The following is an 18,919-nucleotide window of genomic DNA, read 5'->3' as shown; positions in this document are numbered from 1 at the left end:
TCTTCTTCTTGCCGCAGACGCCACAAGCACGAGGCAATAGATTGCAAGCATCTGGTGAGAATATGGTGAATGGGGATTGATGAAGTAAAGAGGGTGAAGAGGAAAGGGAGGAAGAATGGTGGCTCAGGGAGGTGGCGGATGTGAGCGACGAAATAAGGAAGCGAGATCACGTGTTGAGTTGGGGGGAAAGCGTGCTAGGCCATTATTATTATCTGCAATGATGAGAAGCCCCCAGCCACAATAGCAAAAAACACAGTCACTAATACATAACGGTATCAAAACCCAATACCGTATAACACTGTAGTGCTAGGCTGTTTTGGGCCATAGGGTAATTTCTTCATATAGAAAAAAGGGTTAATAGTTAATTATTAAACTCCTTATCTATTCTATACCATGCTAAGTGCCGTTTCAGAAGGGAATAGGAATGATCTGGCCATTAGTAGGACCATTGGTATCGAATGATCGATCACAGGGACTGAACTCCCTGTTACAACGGTTATCTATGCATTGAAGGCCGGTCACGGGCATTGACAAAAAAGGCAACAGAATAACCTTGAACACGATAAACGCTGGATTAAACAAAACAGGACAACAGAAGCGCCTCAAACCAAAGTTAAACCAGCTTGTTGGGTTGACGGGCCGATAGCATTCCTCCATGGTGAGACTGACCGCCCTGTGCGCCGATTTGTGGATGTTCTTGTCGCGCGGTGTGGTATCATACGATGTAAACTTGAGTTTCTTCCACCTTGGGCCCTGGCCATTTTGAGACGCCTCGTCACGCCAACAACTATGTCGTCAATTTCGGACCTCTTTGAGCCCAGGAGGGCCGGATTTTCCAAAGGTTGACGCTATTCTAGGTGGCTTGACTTTCAAGACCATCACCAGGCTTGAGGAGATATATAAAGGCGTCATGGAACTGTTAAAAACTGGCTCTCTACCCTAATACTCATCCACAATACAAACACTTACAATGGCTCTTATGAATCTCAAAATTGTTTTCTTATTTCTTTTCGTGACGCTTCTGAAAGACGTCATTGCGTACCCAATTTACCAGACCAACGGCGACCTAGACCCCTCTTTTGAGACGGATATACGTGATACCCATCTCATCTACGACTACGATGCAAGAGACTCCGAAGGAAACCCAGAGAAGTGGCGTTATGAAATCTGGTTCTTTTCTGAAGACCGCGTTGTCTACGCCATCCACGGCGGCCCTATGGCCGGCCGCAAAAACTACCAAACCGCCTCCTTCCAATGCGTGCGACCTGGCGAGGTCTGGCAGATCAACTGGCTCGAGGAAACCGGCACTATTGTTTCCCTAGTCTATGATATTAAGGGCAAGACGATTAGCGGTATATTGGGGTTCTCTCAGGGACACTGGGATAATGCCGAATCTGCCCGCGGCGATAAGAGGAACCCTGAGGACTTTGCACGCTGGAGGACATTGGCAAAGATTGGATTCCAGACAGACAGGTTTATGTTGACCGAGAAGGCCAATATTTTAGAGCAGTTTAAGGGCCAGGGTGAGTTGGAGCCGATTGACCCAAAGGGGCCAACCTTTTAAATGGAGTCGTCCAGAGTGTTGTTGGGGGAGAGGTCTTTTCCTTTGTGCAGAGAATTTTTTTTGTACATACAAAAAGGCTAGAGGCTCGCGGGAGCCTCAAACTTACAATCACCTTCGCCTGCTATTAGCAGTAGAAAAGAGCCGCCTCAAGGTTTTCCCTTGGTGTAGTTCTTACTCATTATACATTGATCATTTACGCTCGGTATTTTATATTGTTTCACAGGAGAGCGAGAGAGTGATGAGATCACGTTCCTGAGTCCCCTCTCAAGCAGTGGATATCTCTCACCCACCTGTGTGTGTGAATGTGTGCGCGTGTCAGTTCTGTTCCCGAGGAAAGTACCGCGTTACGGATGGCGCGTCACTCGTGGCCGTAGCCGGAACACATGCAGCCGAGCCTGTTGCTGGGCCTGGTGACCCCGACGACAAATTACGATTACTACCCGGAGTCAGCGCTCTACGTGTGACTGACTCCAGTGATAGTTCTAAACAAGGCTTGATCTGATGTGATCAGGGATATTGTTTGAGCCTAAGGATAAATCTTATGGGGCGAGGAGACCAACATCACCTTATACACTAGCCAGACGCTCATTTATTGGTCTCTCTGTAGGCTAAGCTTAGAAGCCGAGACTTCTCTCGCGTAGGACATTAACCTTGAGGATTATATTCCCATCGTAGAGTCGATTAAGACGCCGGAGCCCACGTGGTACTCACTCGCGGGACCCATATATTGCGAGTCATTGAGGTACCGAAATATCGGTAAAGGCGGATATAGCTTGTATCTAGGCCTCAGCCCCGCGATGACCCTGGTGATGGGTTTCCTAGGGCCTTCATGACGGAGATAAAGAGCACTCCGTTCCGAGCGGAATAAGTCGTCATGGCACTCGGCCGGTGTATCCGAAGTGGGTGGTTTTGATAGTGGGGAAACTCGTATTCAAACTCACCGCCAGGGCATGATCGGCGTCACTATAAGTGGCCTTCGACAACATTTCCTCTGGCATCCGGGCTTCTCCCTCATTTCCTCACATCACTGATAAACACAATGAATGTGAAAGTGTTGGCCGCGTTGCTGCTTTGCAGCGCCTGCGCAGCAACGAAAGACGCGCAGTACCCAATGCTTTACGGCTCTGGATGGGCTGGGCCAGTTCGGTACGCGGACAAGTTCAACATATCGAGTAATTCCACCGGTTTCACCATGGTCGAGGCTACCCTTGTTATGCCACATCTATCGATACCCAAGAAACCGCGTGAGAAGGTAGAGCAATACACAGCGTCCTACTGGATCGGACTTGACGGTGTTCTATCAACGCCTACACATGTTCGAGGACTCTGGCAGGCCGGCGTTATCATGTCGGTGTGGACTAACGGAACGACCGAGTACACAGGATTCCATGACTGGTAGGGTTTGACTCGGTGAAGTCCCCCGGAACTTGACTAACCAGTTCGTTATAGGATCCCAGATGACCCGTTGAGAGTCAGCAAAGCTCAGCTAGCCATCTCAGAAGGTGATCATATTCATGTGCTTGTGGAAACGACCAACAACGGTTATCATGGCACCACCACCTTGACCAACCTCAACACCGGCAAGACATACCAACATAGTCAAGACGCCCCTACCACGTGGCGCGGCCCAACTTGGCCATCCCAGGGAGCCTCAGCAGAGTGGTGAGTGAAACACTAACCCATGTCAACTCGGGGTGGGCTTGTAGCTGACTTGTGGTCACCAAAGGATTGTCGAGGCTGGCACGTATCTCAACGGACCGCAGTACATCCTGCCGGACTGGGGCACTGCTTCGTTTCTGAGTGCACGCGCTTGCTATGATGGCGGCGAATGTGCGGCCGCTGGCGATGGCGCCGCGGATCAGGGGCTCATGGCGGCTATCTTGTGGAATGACACCAATACATTGTACACGCGATCGCACGTCAAAGGCGATCATGTATCGATTAAATACGTCGAGGAGCCGTTTAACGGGGATGTGTGATAGATGAGCCAGGTATTCAGCTATTTATACCTTAACTACAGTTAACACCGTCTCGAGTCACGGGTCATCATAACGTGGTTCCAGTAGCTCAGGTACCGGATGATCCTGTACTCACATACCATGAGTAGTGAGCCTCTAGGGAGCATGAGCCTCTGGCCCAGCCCATGTACTGGAGACATTCTCTCCTAGACGGTCTTCTGGCTCAGTTAACCCATCAATGGCCGGGCTTCAGCTATAACAAAGAACACAGTATCAACACATGATAGCATCATATCCCAATGCTAACACAGTGGGTGATCAGTCGACAACCGTCTCTAGTGTATGGGTTCGATTCCCTCCAAGCGCTTCACGATACGTCAATATACGCACAGGACTTGTCTACGACGTCGACCGTGAGCTCAAGATCTTCCAGTCCTTACGCGATATCCCTGTTTTTGCCTCTGAGGGAGCCATCATCCCTCTTGATGCTGTTGCGGTTACCGAGACCGGCCGCTGCAACCCCGTCGCGTATAATGCCACACCAGCACCGAGTGCTAAGAGAGGTTCGTTTATGATGTTAATACCCTTAAGTATTAGATAGAGAAATTTAGGGCGGGCAGTAAATATATCAACTCCGTCCTCTCTAATACAGTTTGATTTCTCTCTGCTCGTCACTCCGTCCTTCTACCGCCTCACCTCTCATAACTCCATACACAAAACATTCGCCAGCAAAGGTAAAGCCTTCTTCATCAGCTCCTCCGGCTCGATGATTCAAAATAACAGGAAACCTGCTTCCGCCAAGAACCCACACCTCCTGCCCTGGTTGAATGCTCCGAGGACCTAGTCCAAAACGCCCTGACTCGGTGATAAACAAGGCCTGCGGACGAACCATGTTCTTCATCCAATCATCTATGCCATCTCCATGGTTTGGGTCTTGAGGGATCAACTTGCCAGTGATGAGGCCCAGAAATGCACTCATCCAGTTGTCTGGAAGTTGTCCAGGATACTGCTCTTGGAACTGCGTGATTACCCTCCCCCATCTACCTCCACTGGTGAGAAACAGAGACCCAGCTGATCCGTAATCCTCCACACACGTGCCTTTGGAACGGTCTTCAACCGCACAAATCCGGTCAATCTGCAAGCCGTGCAAGTAGAGGATCCGATCGTCCTCGACCTTGAGGCCTTGACCGACGCCTCGCAATCCTCTATCTGCGGTATAGCCAAGACCATGCCATCGCCGGTGATGGTCCCAGAAATTCACCGTGCTCCGTCTCGAATCATCACGCACCCCATGCCAATCCACCGCCCACGATGCGAGGCCAGGTATTTCAGACACTTCGCCTCCTCGTCCGATCAATGGTTGCAGGTCGGTTGATAGACGGATGAGATCAGCCGTGACCCTCTGATACAAGGTTCTCACGTCGATTTTGTAATCGCAGGTTTTCACCGTAGGCAGTGAAGTGTCACGCCGAAAACCAACAAGACCATAGACCTTGTCCCTTGGATCCGTAGCTTGACGGAACCTCCAGCGCCACAGAACTTGAAACAGAGACTCTCTGCTTGTGAATTGAAGTCCCCGCATCGCACTTTGGAGGTCGATAGCTCCGCCATGGGCCCAGAACTCTCCTGGGATTTCCCGGGAGGGATTGTCAAAGAAGCTGTCTGCCGCCCTGCGCATTAGGTCCCATGAGATATCGCACGGGCCCCAATACACTGTCGCGGAAGATGGGAGGATAGCTTCTTGGACCGTCCATATCCGACCCCACCATGGCAGGTTGATGAGAATTTTGAGTGCTTTGGCAGCATAATCTCTAGCCGAATCATCATCCATCCAGTCAGGTTTGCCTCGAGACCCGGCGAACCAACACAAAGTGTCCACGGCGGCTCTAGCATGGAACACATCGACATCTTCCAGGGCCCCCAGCCAGATGGCGCATTGTTGACATTGGCTATAGATTCGGTGCATCATGCTGACCTGCCAGGTTTTTTCCACATTATCGGCCTGATTGATGCATAATGCGTCAACCCAAAGACGTCTCGGTTCATGAGTCATACGCAGCTTCTTCAATGCATCAAAGAGGTTTCTGGAAACGGGAACCGGCGTCTCGTCAAGCCAAACAGTGACCTTTGTTGCTTCGTTTTCGTCTCCCCAGGTATATGAGAGGGTCTCGTATGGGGATTCCAGGTTGTCCAAAGTCACCACGTTGAACTTGCATTGTATGTTTGAACCCTGACTTCCAGGCTGAACTTCCAAGATTCTGATTTCGGCTCGGTCTTCGTTCAAGTTCGGGAAAACAAGGTCGCTGGGAGGAATCTTAACCGCCATGGTGGATATTGAATAGTGAGGAGACAAAACAAAGGTGGCTAAAGAACAATCAGAAGAATCAGTTTTCGATCAAGCTGCGCTTAAGAAGGAAAAATGTTACTATTTCAGGTCTATCTTTACTACTACACTGCCCCGATCCTGTCTGACTGAAGCCGTTCGAAACGTGTGGCGCAGTAGCTCGGACGCCCTTATGATTGGATGGTTTTTACGGATGGATCAGCACAAGTGTCCCCTTGCAACTCAGCCTGCGGGTCCTCACTGCTGGGGGCTTTTTCTGGCAACAACTCAGTCAGTTGGGCAACATATACGATGCGATTCCTTCTGGAAAGGCCTTATTTGATGGTCTATTTCTCGTAGATGGCGTGGCACGTGGGATTCTACATTGGCAGCCTTCTTAGCTTGATCTGACTAAATCTGATCCAGTCTCCTGTCGCATGTTTCTCTAAAATCGCCTACCTGGTTATAGACCTTCTGTACGGAGAAATCTTCCGACCAGAAGACCTAAAGAACTTGTTGTATTGGACTGTCGTTACAGTCTTCATGGCGTCGGTCGAGCCGATGTGTGCTGGGCTCTTTCTTATCGGAGCCTTGGAACAATCACAGTTTTTGCCATCGACCTTGCCCAGTTGTAGCGACGCTACCAATTGGCTAAATGGTACGGATGGGAGAATTTTTTTTTTTTTCATCGGGGCAAGTGAGCATAGATCTATGGCGAACTTTTATGGTCCAAGAAGAGTTTGTGAAGGGCTATTTTGGAATGTGACGCTGGCTTTCGTCGTTGGGTATGCCTTTCCTTTCACGCCTCTTGATGTTTGATTCACTACTAATGTGTCCCTTGTGGGTAATGGTGTGACTTTACATTGGTGTTGAAGCCATTTTCGGAGCTATTATCTATGGCCCACGTGAGTCAATCACTCTGACATGAGGATGGAATCCGTAGACATTGCTGACATGCCTCGGTCTTTCAGAACCACAGACGATCTGCGCCAGAACAAATGTAGCCATTCATAACTGATATATTCCACCGCTTTCCTACCACTGTAGCATTCAAACGGGATTTGAAATAATCCTCCCGAGCGCCGGGAAGGTTCTATGTTACATCTGTCCCTTTATGTTGTCTTGTAGTGATTCTAACTCCGCCTCAATGACCCCTACACGTCCTGCTATGAAAATAAGATGTAAGACCAGTGGAATCACACCTCCTAGGTAACTCATCATCATGCTCTAAGCCCTTGAGAATAGTTTACTCCGCCAACCCTTCTTGGCCTTATCTGGAAACATCACCTTGAACGGCTCAGTAAACACTGCCTCAACACCCTCGCCTGTCTTTGCCGAGCATTCCATGTACATGACAGCGCCGATCTTCCGAGAAAGTGCCTCGCCCTATTGCACGTAATCAGTAATGACCCAGCTGGTTCTGGGAGAAAGAGAGCCTCGTACAGCCGCCCACGAGACAGGATCCTCCTTATAACCCAATTCGTCGACAGCTGGAGGGCATTCGCGGACATCTTTCCGGCAGCCCACAAGAACCATCGGCGTCTTTGGATAGTCTTTGCGTAGTTCTGGTATCCACTGCGATTCACCTGTCAGTATGTACTGCTGCGAACTCTGGACGGAACGAAACGTTTGGCTAAGGGATTGGTATAGGGAACGCACCACATCTTCGACGTCGCTGAGAAGGTCCGAGTGTCCGAGATCAAAGCAGAGCAGGAACAAATCGGTGTCGGGATAGCTGAGTGGGCGCAGTCTTTCATAGTCAGCAAGGCCGGCTGTGTCCCAAATGGCGAGTTCTAGAGGGCAACCAATATCTATGTCGGCCACATAGTTCTCAAATATCGTTGGCAAGAGGTATTCCTTGATATCGTGAGCTGTGAGCAGTTGGATGGATGGTGATCATACTGGGGGGTATTTCTTCTCGACAAAAGTTCTTAGACGACCAGTTAGTTGGTGTCTTGTGAGTCAGAAGTTGTGACGGAAAACTGACCTTATCAATGCTGTTTTTCCGACAACAGGGCCGATCACTGTCATCTTTTTTCGAACGATGGTGGTCCCACGCTTGACCTTCTCTGATTTTATCGGGGGATCCCCGCCTAGATGAACAAATGTCGAGACGGGTGGTGGCTCGGGTTGGTCTGCTTGCCCGGCGTTTTCGACACTCGCTTGACCTGGATTGCTGCCAGAAGCGGGACTTTCCCCCACCAACTCCATAGAATGCTGCTTTGCTTCTTGACCCCCCTTTGGGCTCGTTATCAAGGAGCTGATAAGCTTTAGTGTAGTATTTGGTTGGCCGACTGTTGCCACGGCTCGTCCGATTCGCTCGGAATCTTGGTTGTTCGGCCTGTTTTCCGAGCTCTCATGAATAGACCGAGTCTCTGCATCCTCCCAAAGATCCTCTCCAACGACTGTATCAGCGTATGAGGTCATATCGTCGAGATATCTCTCCAACATGAGGAATCGACCACCGAGATCCAAACGTTCATCGGTCTGCTCATCACCTTCCAATTTCCGCATAGCCTCGATCCCTTTTAACAGGTGGGCGGCGATTTCTCTCACCTCCACCATGCCTTCCTTGATCACAGTCGTGTCATCCTTGACAGCTTTCGTGAGGGAGACTGAGATCATCCCCAGCGTTAGACCCAACGCGTTGCGATGAGTCTCGAGGGATACCTGCAGCTTGGTGACATCCTCCCTGCCGCGTAGAGCCCATTTAGCAGCACCCTTCTTGCCCGAGGCCATGTACTTGTCCACAAGGCTCTGGACCTGGAGGACCACAGCATCGCAATTCTTCAAGATAGCGGCAATTTGTGGTCGGAGCTCTATTGGGATAGACGATGCAGACGAGTTATCGCAGTCGCGCTGAAGCGTCGAAGCAATCGCGCGCAGCTCAGCCAACTCTCGTGTGATGGTGACGAAGTCTTCAGCGGCCTCTTTGTAGCCATGGATGAAGTTGCTGATGGCCAGGCCGGCGCTGGCTAGGTTGCCGAGAAGGGCCACGCATCCCGCCGTGATGGAGAGCGGATCCATTGATGTGTGAGGGGGCTGCGAGCTCTTTTTTGAAATAAGAGAACTTCGGATGGTGAGTTTCGTGTTTGCTTGTGCAGTTGAGATGGAGAAGGTTGAAGAGACTGTTTGGGTGGTGCCGGTTAGCCCAACGAGGCTGTGTCCAAGGCTTTCACGTTGCCAAGATCCAGAACTGGAACGAGGCTTGAAGAAATAGCCACCATCCCAAAACTGACCAATATACTTAATAAGCATGCATATCGGAAAAAGCTGATTTCTTTATGGAAGAATGAGGACCAGTACCAAGCTGCAGCATCTCGGTTGTTCCGCCTATCCCACTGTTCATCAATTCGTTGCATATTGGCTGTTGCTATTTCTTGGCAACTAGTTAGTTACCACTCACTGGCGAATCAGTGCAGGTGAAGATCATGCCTTTTCTGCCTTGCGATGACCAAAGCCGGTCGCTCAGAAGAACCTTTGGTCAGGCTTTATTTCCCCTGTCCTGAGGCTCTCACGGCGTGATTTATAGTAGTTACAAACCATTTAAACTTGCCATTATGTTATTGAAGCTTGGGTGTTACCTTTAGGTGCATTACGGTTGTGCTAGTTTTTAGTAGTCTTGGTGACCTGTTTTGTCGTTGCGGCTCCAGGAAAACCAACCTAGCCATACATTTATAAGACAGTCACAGAGGAAGAAAATAAGTATCAAGGCAACGCATATTTCTGGCAAGAAATGGCAATAAATTGAGTATGCTCGAGTTTCGTCTCCGAGTGATGTATCCTCCTAGACACCTCCAGAATAGTTGCATCAAGAGGATAATGTGTTCTTTACTATAGTTGAAGCCTGGCCCTTGATGGGCTACCTGAGCCAGAAGATCGCATCAAGGGGATAGAACTCGCAGGATTTAACAACCTTGATTGCACTCCTTTCCAGACGCGGAATAGAGAATGAGATCATTTAACTCTATCCTGCAGAATATAGGCTATCCAGGAGTCTTCTTAGTAATAGAGTGTTAAGAACAAAGAAATTTTATCCCACCGGCTCCCACTTTAGAGCTGAACATCTCCGGCTTAGCAATGACACGGCTTTCCCGACACGTAAACAGGGTCCAAGCTTTGTCGAGAAATGTTTTCATTGGACACTTCGTATATGCCTTGACTCTTCCTAGGTATCGTACGTCTTGCAAGCCCTGACATACTTTTTCCAGTGGGATGGCCGTCATCTCGGCACTTTGTCGGAAACGCTGGGGACGTCAATGTCGTGACTGCGCCTTGTTACCCAAGAGTCGCATTGTGTAATCAAATCGAGCTCGCGTTGGGAGGTGGGAGCCGAGATCCACGAACTCAATTGAAATCGGGCGTGAGCTTGACACACAATGAAGCTTTCAGGTCGTGATGCGAGATATTTAAAGAGCATTTGAACCTCATCTTCTCAGACCTGTACCTTCACTCACAGTCACAACCTCCCTTTCCTTGGCTATTCATATCAAAACGATTCAATTCGATCAAGATGAGACTGTCTCCCTCACTCCTTCTTCTGTGTGCATCGGCAGCGACAGCGTTCCCAAGCAGATACTCCAACTCCGGCTCCCACTGCGCCAGCATTTCCGGGGACAAGACCATCAACAGCTTCCAGCTGTACCCCGAGAATGCTGCTTTTGACGAGAGCCGCTGCTCCGTCTACTTCAGGTCAGCTAATTCTTCTTCTATCTTGTCTGACATATCCTAACGAGCGTCTCTAGCTCCGTCTACAACGGCACGGTAGCAGTCTGGGATCCCTATGTCAACGCCGTCATCGATTCGATCAAATTCAAGGGCCTTAGCGGAGATCCTATCCTTCATGCCAGCGGAGTCAAGGTAGATCCCCTCGGCAGGCTCTCTGTCGTCATTGACGCTGGAGCCGCCTTCGACACCGAAGGACAGGACATTTCGGGCGACAACTTCCTCGTCAAGTATGATCTCAAGACACGTCGCGAGCTCTGGCGCCGAAACTTGACGGCTATCACCAACGGAGTCTATTCGGGCTACCAGGACATTGAGCACGACGAGCACGGCAACACTTTTGTCATCGGCACGTTTCCCAGCAGCATCATCCGGGTCAGCGCCGACAACAAGCAGGCCAGTGCATGGTATCTTGCGACTCCACCGGACCATACCAAGCACGGCTTCACGGGCGCCGTCTCAGTTGGGGACTCTCTGATTGTTCCCGATAACGTCGACGGCCAGTTGTACAAGTTCAACAAGCGCGACAAGCAAGGAAAGCCTTCCAAGATTTCGCTGAGCTCTGGGAAAACCCCAATTGGTCAAGGCCTTGATGGAGCCATTCTTCCTCCCTTGTACCATGGCACTGTCCTCCTGGTCTCGGACAACACCAACGGCACCATCGTCCTGCACTCTGCTGATGGAAAGTGGAACAAGGCTCGGAATGTGGGCAGCATCGCGAACAAGTATCTCGCTGCTGGAGGCTCTACCGTTGCAAGCTTGCAGATTGGATCGAGCATTTACTCGGTGACTGAGTACTTTGGTGATTCCAAGGTTGAAGGCACGCTGGCTGGGAACCGCACCCAGTTTCCTCTGCATGATATTACCAAGCAAATTGCCGATTTGCTGAACTAAGATTTGTGCGGAGGATTAGGTTGAGGATGTTGTACATACAATTTCTGTAAATTACTTACAAATGTTCTTGCAAGTTCCTAATCTGTGGCACACACCAAAACTGTTGGACCAGTAGATCAAGGTAAACTTAGTAGATAGTTCGATTCGACAATAGGTAGTCTGTTCATAACTTCTCCCTTTATCTCAAAACTCCCACAAACTATCATTAGACTCCTGTCCCTCTAAGCTGTAATCGCCAATGAGGCCACTCAGGAGGCTGCCAAAGGCATCAGGCATGCCAACATCGGCTATCTGGGCCGCCCATTGCGTAAGATCCTCTATGTTCGGAACAGTAGAGCCTACAGGCGACGTAGGCAATGGCTCGTGCTGCTTCCTCTCTACCAGCATAGCCATGGCTCTTGAAGTCAGCGCCTCGAATAGATCCCGGTACGGCGCGGCGCCTTCCCAGCGTTCCGCCATGATGGCCAGCAACATGGTGCAGGTCGTAAACGAATTGCTGACGCTATCGATCCTCGCGGCTTGTCGGACGGCAGGTGAAGTCCAAAGACAGTGCAGGTTAGTTAACCCTGCTAGGAAGATGACGTGGAGGGTTGACCAGGTATAGTTAATGGGCTTCCCGATGTACAGGCGCTTGCATGATTGGCAAATGTCACTTGCAGCCTGCATGCATTCCAAAAACACCTCGTCCTGCACATTCTCGCGGTTTGTCAGCTGCCCACGGTAGAGAAACAGGATGGTTTCGTTGTAGGTCACTTTGTAATCCTCGGCATTCGCAAAGACGGTCAGGGGAACGCCTGGCCGTTGGGGTTCAGGAGGTGTAGCGGCCATCCATTCGTCGAGCTCCCTACGCAATGATTGCACCTGTGCCTGATAGCTTTCGTCACTGTGGCTTTGGCTGGCAGCATTGGAGTATATGGATGCGTAGATACGGGCCCAGATGCATCGGATCCGGAATTGATGTAGCGCGTGTGACATGGTGGTTACCGGGCCACCTGGCGGGCGAGAAGGCCCTTTGACTCCAGTCTCGGTGATGGATGAGTCGTCGATATCTAGTGGAAACTAAACACTGTAAATACAGAACGTTTAAGCTTGTAGATGATCAAGACTCACTTCAGTGTCGACTTCCTGAATCGGGAGGCTTAGAGGAAGTCCCAGGTTCACGGATGAGGCACAGTCCATCTGGTATGCGCACCAGAATACTCGCTTCCGCAGCTCGAGACGCAGGATGTTCGTCTTCAAGTTGATCTTCTTAGGATTGCGGTGATATCCGAGTTCTATGCACTGACGCAGCGCAAGGCCCGAGAGATTCCTGTCCCTTGTCATCAGCCTTAAAGTACCAACAATGGTCATTGCTCAACTGACCAAACGGACGGGCCCATTGAAGAGCGGATTGAGAATAAGGCACAACAAAGCAATGCTTGGATAGACTCGAGGCTCTTTTTCGCCAGAACATGATCGATGTATAGCAGCGCCGAGACGTAAAGTTGCTAAGCCGACACAGTTGGTCAGCTGCATTGTCAATGCGATAGGGTGAACTCACTTGTGGGAAAGATTTCTTGTTGGATTTCAGAAGAGCTCCTATCGCGTAAACCTGTTTCTGATTAGCGGAGGGCAGTCGGATGGATCAAACATGTTCTACTTGCCATGTTGACGAAGAAGAGCTCAGAAGGACTGGCCACCATGGAATCCAGCCCTACGGCGTTATTCTCCCACTGCCTGAAAGTTGGCTCATGAAGAAAAGGATACTGCAAATGAACATTTTCAAAGTAAGCATTGCTTAGGGCCAACCCAACCTCATAACTTGGAAGGCGGCAGGGGGCCAATGCAGATGCATCCATTTCGTCCAGGCTGTAGTCGAATTCGTTGGAGGGTTTCTCTTGCACCGTCTGTCGAACACAAGCATGAATAACACGGGAGAAGGAGAACATGGATGATGGCCCGAAATACTGCGGCTCCGCACCCGAGGCGTGAAGGCTCAAGACACCTGCCTTTGATATCAGATCGGTAGCTTCATCGCTCTCATCTCGATCCCTTGCTGGATACGGCCCAGTGACAGCACCTAAGTGGTTGAAGTCGCGAGAACGAGACGGTTGTAGTCCGGCGGGGGCTTGCGGCTGGCTGACTTGGCTCTGTTGTTGCAGGAGGCGCTCGAGAAGCTCGACGCGCTCCTCCAAAGTCTCGAGGTAGTTTCTAGGTAACTGGCGCTTGGTAGAGGGATCTTCAACAAGGCAAGCTGTGGGGTATTGTCAGCGTGACAACGAGGCGGCTCCCTGGTCTACTCACCAAGATCAAGCCGCTGGCAGTTGGCACACGAAGGAACTTGGTCATCGCACTAGTATATGATGAGTATAGGGTGATACGGTGATTGGTTGATGGATATTTGTTACTTTCAGCTTTCTCTCCTTACAGCTGATGCAGGCTGTCTGCGCTCTAGGCCCCCGACGTCGGGGAGGGGGTCGAATATGGGACCTGTGGCGAGAATGGGGGAGCATCATGGATCTCCAGAAGTATAGGACAGGAGGATGAAATGCTGAGAGTTGGTGAAGATCTTTGTACTTGGAACTTCCCGTGTAACTGTCTCCCTTCAAAGAAGTTATGCAAGTGTTTGGAGATGGCAAGGTGACGAGAGCTTGCGCTAGGATGATCTGGGTTGGTATCGGATTAAACAAACCCCGAGTACCTACCTATGCCAGAACACATGATTCCTGGTTCCAGGCGGACAGTAACTGGCGTCACGAGGAACTTCGGATGACGATAGAACTGTTTATAATCATCAAGTTAGAGACGTAGGTACACGTAGAATCGGTATGAGCGAGTGTCAATATTACGAAGAAACCATTCCCAACGGCAGGCATATAGCAGCATGACCTCGGTTAACGTAATAGTTGTTTAATACAAGTACAGAATAGATACTATGCATATACGGCAGAATGGTTGTCTGAAATCGTAAATGTATGGTTCCTTGGGCGCAACATATACACATGGCCAAACCGGCGATACCTTATCTTCCCTTGTAAGAGGGAGATAATATGATTGTACCAAGACTTGGGCCTTGCAAAAAGCTCCCAGCAACCCAGTACCAAGCCTACATAAGTCGCGGTTCAAACTGCCTCGCGGAAAAGTAGCGATAGGTCTTGCGGAACTTGAAACGAAACCGCTTGCCAAAGGCGATAAAAAGCCCGCTGCCAAATAGAATGGCAGTGATCAGAACACCCATAGTGATGTAAACATTCTGCAGCCCAACAGCCGCGATCCACGGCGGGAGCGCAAAGATGAACATGGTGGAGCACACGTTGCGGGTGAAAGTAACGCTGACCATGGCGTCTCCGACGATCTGATGAGGGCGGACATATTAGCAATTATGTGCAGACCAAGATTCAATTAGATTTACTTACCTCGGTATAGGCATCTGTCATGTAAGTCAGGGCAATGGTACCAGCCGGTGCGGTGCCGAAGCTGCACATGCCATAGCCGATAGCTAGAATAGGCCACGGCCAGCCGCTGTTGAGCCCAACACCGAACAGGATCATGCCAATAGGCACAAACGGCGCAAAGGCCAACATCACCCAGAGACGCATTTCGGGCTCATAAATGCCCTTGTTTCGCTTAGAGAGGAACAGAATCAGCCAGTCGCTCAGAGGGCCGCAGATGAGCGTCCCCAGAGTCGATCCTGTGAATGGAGCCAGGCTCATCAGTCCAATCTGATCCGCATCAAAGTTGTATGGCGCCCGGATCATCCAGTTGGAGACAGTTGTGCTAATGACGTTGGATGCAACCATCATTCCACCGTAGACCAGGGACATGTAGAAGACACCCGGAACTGAGAAGAGGATCTGGAACGGTTGGTAACAGTGCCGGAAGAAGGAACCAAGAGAACCTGGCGATGAAGTGGTGAGTGCAAGACGCTGCTTGTATGTCTTCCTCGGGATGGCAGGGTCGATAGAAGCGACAGTCAGCTTGGGGCTGCCCTCAGCCGGCGTTGTGGTATGAGCCAGCTCGGGGTCTTTCGAGTCGTCCTTAGCAGGATGGAACTCGTGGGCGATATTGACGCCGTCGATCGCGGGAGGGACAAACTTAGTCTCCTCATAGCCAAAGATCATGGCCACTAGAAGAAGCCCGAAGAAGATGGCAACCCACCACCAGACCCAACGCCAGCCCTGCGAGACGGTAGCATATCCTGCCGCCGTCGGGGCCAGCGAGGCACCAATCCTAGTCGACCAGAAGTATAAACTGTTCATGGTTCCGCGCTGGTTGACGAAAAAGACATCTGCAACCGTCATCTGCACCACCACCTCAGCTAGGGCGCCTACGAAGCAGCTGATGATGTTGACCATCATCAGGTCCACCACGTTCTGCTGGCGGGCGGACCATATTGACACGCCCATCTGGATGGCTGTGCTGAAGATGTACACGGGGCGTCGGCCGTACTTGAGGGCAAACGGGATAAGGACACAAGCTCCGACGGCGAGGGCGCCACAACCAGCGGCGTAGCTGTTGTTCAAGGCATTGTAGCTAAAGCCCAGCTCTTCGTGCATGGGGCCCCAAGTCGGTGTAGCGACATCGATTCTTGGGTTGACGTTGGCTTCCTGCGTGATCCAAGGGGTTGGTCTTGACTTACAGCGCAAACACCATCAAGGCGTAGAAGGCGGCAAGGCCAAAGTTGGCATACTTGCGCGGTTTGGACCAATTCTTGAGTTTCGCTGTCAGTATCTTGTATGCCTCAGGGGGTTAGACAGAACAACTGACAAGTGGATCATTGGGGTCTCGCGACGGCTGCGGCTGCAGGAGAATCTCATTTGACCGATCCTCCTCTAGGACGAAGTGTCAGCAAGTGGAACAGATGTCATGTCCACCGAGGGACGAAACGTAGTGACAGCTCTTACCTTCGAGCCGAACCGTGCCCGGGGGCCAGGCTGGATCATCGTATTCTTCAACAGCAGGCATCGTGTAGATGAGATATCTCCAAGTCGCAAAGGCCTTGTTGCGGTTATGCGAAGTGGTCTTGTGTGTCGGGGCCCAGGAGGAAGGCTGTGACCTTAAATACCTGCATGAACACCAAGCTCAGGATGCGGGGGATAGAGACGCTAGGACGAGGCTCGATATCTCAGCTATGACTCTGGTCTGCTATCTCAACGTCCAAGTGTGGTCAAGGATTGCCCCAGTCTCGAACCCCCTTGTCCAGATAAGCTATCATGAGATGCGTACCCGTCATGCGCGGGGTAACCAGGGTACGAATGCAGAATGAGTGTTGGACATGCCGTGAAAGGATTGCTCGCCGATAGTAACGGAGCAAGTCTGGCTAGGCGACCTAAAGATTCTTCCTCCGTGGATTGAGTGACAATTACCCTAGACGTTGAGCTTATCTGTGGACACAGCGGGGCACACCGGTCGAATCCGAGATCAAGTTCCTATTGGTGGATGCAAGGTCCAGGGGACAGAACAAGTTCCGGTCGTCCAATAGGATCCTGATCTATCCCACCTCGCGCATCGGCAACTACCGGCGTTATTTCCGAAACCCGGGGTTGCTGGTTTCCTAATGGCTCGACGGAAGCTTCCAGTAGGTCATGATAGTATCAGTGGATTCAGAGCCTGTGTTGGAACCCAAGGATTCAGCCGAGGAGGTTCTCGAGGCGAGGACCGGCGCCAACGGGCCAATCTTCTCAATCTGTGCCGGCCCGATACGACGCTTGTTCCGACAACCGATGTGTCATCGTTCACACTCTCATCATCACAGCGGGCGCATATAATGTTCCCAGACACGCCATCAACCGTTCTAGAATCCATTGGCTCATCATTTCCCAGGTTCGCACTGCTAGCATCAGCATCAGTATCTAAACATGGCCACCCACACAGTTCCTCCAGCCAAAGCTGACCCCATCATTATTGTGGGTGCTGGGATATTCGGTCTAAGTGCTGCCATTCACTTGGCGGAGCGGGGATACACGGATGTGACAGTTCTTGACAAGCAGCCCTACGAGAAGACCTTGTATTCATACTTTGAAGGCTGCGATGCTGCTTCTGCTGGTGAGCTATATCCCAACTCAATATTGGTCGCTGCTGACTGGTGTTCATGATAAAGACATCAACAAGATCATTCGCGCGGCATATGGCTCACAGACCATATACCAAGACCTCAGCCTAGAGGCAATCAAGGGATGGGATTCTTGGACCGAAGAACTCCGGCGTGGTGGCTCAGCTGTGCCTCCTGGAATGTCCTCAACTGATGATCTCTGGATCAACAATGGCGACCTGTCATGCACCGACTCAGACACTTTGCCTGACTTTGAGAAGGCAACCATCGAGAACATGAACAAAGCTGGGTATCACGACACCCAACTTGTGAACAGCAATAAAGATCACATGCGCTTGGCCAAGGAAAGAGGCTTCGCAGCAAGAATGAACCCCTTCTCACAAAAGCTACTTGGCGTAATGGATACCACTGGTGGCATCACTCTGGCAGACAAGGCGTGTCGATTTGCCCTGCACAAAGCAAAAGGTTTAGGTGTCCGATTCATTCTGGACCCCGTCGCTGGAAAGGTGGCCTCTTTGGTGCAAGATGGGAGTGTCAAGATAGAAGGTGTTCGAACTGCCGATGGGAAGACACGCCGCGCCGCATTGACTATCGTCGCCTGTGGCGGTTGGACGCCGAGCTTGGTGCCATCACTAGACGGGTTGGCTGAGGCGACGGCGGGATCTGTCGTCATCTTCAAGCTCCCAGAGACCCTCCGGCAGCGCTTTTCTCCATCCAACTTCCCAGCTTGGTCCTTCAAGATCGCCGACGGACCTGACGCTGGGTTGTACGGGTTCCCCGTCGACGAGCAAGGTCACTTGAAGATCGGCTACCGGGGAACAAAGTACACCAACCCACAGGTACAGCTGGATGGTCGTGAACGCAGTGTGCCCGTCACGCGGTGGACCGAGGATGAGCAGATCCGCAAGGTGCCCACCAAAGCTGTCGAGGTTATCCGCAAGTTCACCGACGAGTACCTACCCGAGCTAGCAAACATCGATATCTTGACGACGAGGTTGTGTTGGTACACTGATTCCTTCGACAACCACTTCGTCATTGACCGAGTCCCTGACAAACAAGGCCTCATGGTCGTCACGGCAGGCAGTGGCCACGCGTTCAAGTATCTGCCCACCATTGGCAGTTGGATCGTGGACATCATAGAAGGGAAGAGCATGGACAGACCAGCGGTAAAGGCTTGGCGATGGAGGTCATTGGGCAAGGACGGGAAACCAGTGAATGAGTTGATGGAGGGATCAAGGGGGAGACGAGCGTTGCGGAATATCCCTCTGACCTCAGGACAAAGCCAGGCCTCGAAGCTATAGTGGAGAAATCAGTGGTAGCTACAGAAGGCCAAAACAGCTAGGTTACGGTGTTATACGGTTTCAGGTTTTAAGGCTATCATGTATTGATAAGTAACTCTTTTGTCATTGTGGCTAGTGGCCTCT

The 18,919-nt window shown here is 51.0% G+C and overlaps 7 protein-coding genes across 7 annotated transcripts; 4 read left to right on the top strand and 3 right to left on the bottom strand.

The window, feature by feature from the left end:
* Positions 1-970: 970 nt before the first annotated feature.
* NCS54_00750500 (Hypothetical protein) lies at positions 971-1,564 on the top strand (the record flags this gene model as incomplete). The annotated part of the gene is made up of 1 exon (XM_053152929.1): positions 971-1,564. The coding sequence occupies one exon, from the start codon at positions 971-973 to the stop codon at positions 1,562-1,564; it is 594 nt and encodes a 197-aa protein (XP_053008904.1).
* Positions 1,565-2,603: 1,039 nt separating this feature from the next.
* On the top strand, positions 2,604-3,543 carry NCS54_00750400 (Hypothetical protein; the record flags this gene model as incomplete). Its single annotated transcript, XM_053152928.1, has 3 exons — positions 2,604-2,959; positions 3,014-3,226; positions 3,291-3,543. 3 exons carry the CDS (start codon positions 2,604-2,606, stop codon positions 3,541-3,543), a joined length of 822 nt encoding a protein of 273 aa, XP_053008903.1.
* Positions 3,544-4,165: 622 nt separating this feature from the next.
* NCS54_00750300 (HET domain-containing protein) lies at positions 4,166-5,848 on the bottom strand (the record flags this gene model as incomplete). The annotated part of the gene is made up of 1 exon (XM_053152927.1): positions 4,166-5,848. The coding sequence occupies one exon, from the start codon at positions 5,846-5,848 to the stop codon at positions 4,166-4,168; it is 1,683 nt and encodes a 560-aa protein (XP_053008902.1).
* Positions 5,849-7,072: 1,224 nt separating this feature from the next.
* Positions 7,073-8,872, bottom strand: NCS54_00750200 (Hypothetical protein; the record flags this gene model as incomplete). The annotated part of the gene is made up of 5 exons (XM_053152926.1): positions 7,073-7,231; positions 7,289-7,420; positions 7,505-7,702; positions 7,748-7,775; positions 7,833-8,872. 5 exons carry the CDS (start codon positions 8,870-8,872, stop codon positions 7,073-7,075), a joined length of 1,557 nt encoding a protein of 518 aa, XP_053008901.1.
* A 1,450-nt stretch (positions 8,873-10,322) lies between these two features.
* NCS54_00750100 (Hypothetical protein) lies at positions 10,323-11,464 on the top strand (the record flags this gene model as incomplete). The annotated part of the gene is made up of 2 exons (XM_053152925.1): positions 10,323-10,537; positions 10,591-11,464. Exons 1-2 carry the CDS (start codon positions 10,359-10,361, stop codon positions 11,462-11,464), a joined length of 1,053 nt encoding a protein of 350 aa, XP_053008900.1. The 5' UTR covers positions 10,323-10,358.
* A 183-nt stretch (positions 11,465-11,647) lies between these two features.
* Positions 11,648-16,408, bottom strand: NCS54_00750000 (Fungal-trans domain-containing protein; the record flags this gene model as incomplete). Its single annotated transcript, XM_053152924.1, has 11 exons — positions 11,648-12,523; positions 12,575-12,773; positions 12,827-12,951; positions 13,005-13,055; positions 13,108-13,668; positions 13,748-13,796; positions 14,554-14,798; positions 14,860-16,030; positions 16,083-16,153; positions 16,211-16,275; positions 16,348-16,408. 11 exons carry the CDS (start codon positions 16,406-16,408, stop codon positions 11,648-11,650), a joined length of 3,474 nt encoding a protein of 1,157 aa, XP_053008899.1.
* An 893-nt stretch (positions 16,409-17,301) lies between these two features.
* NCS54_00749900 (DAO domain-containing protein) lies at positions 17,302-18,796 on the top strand (the record flags this gene model as incomplete). Its single annotated transcript, XM_053152923.1, has 2 exons — positions 17,302-17,488; positions 17,544-18,796. 2 exons carry the CDS (start codon positions 17,302-17,304, stop codon positions 18,794-18,796), a joined length of 1,440 nt encoding a protein of 479 aa, XP_053008898.1.
* Between the last annotated feature and the right edge of the window lie 123 nt (positions 18,797-18,919).

The sequence above is a fragment of the Fusarium falciforme genome, chromosome 5 (assembly GCF_026873545.1).
Source record: "Fusarium falciforme chromosome 5, complete sequence".
In the NCBI taxonomy this organism is placed as follows: Eukaryota; Fungi; Ascomycota; class Sordariomycetes; order Hypocreales; family Nectriaceae; genus Fusarium; species Fusarium falciforme.
The sequence above is the reverse complement of the archived record's forward strand: the minus strand, read 5'-3'. Positions and strand labels throughout refer to the sequence as shown.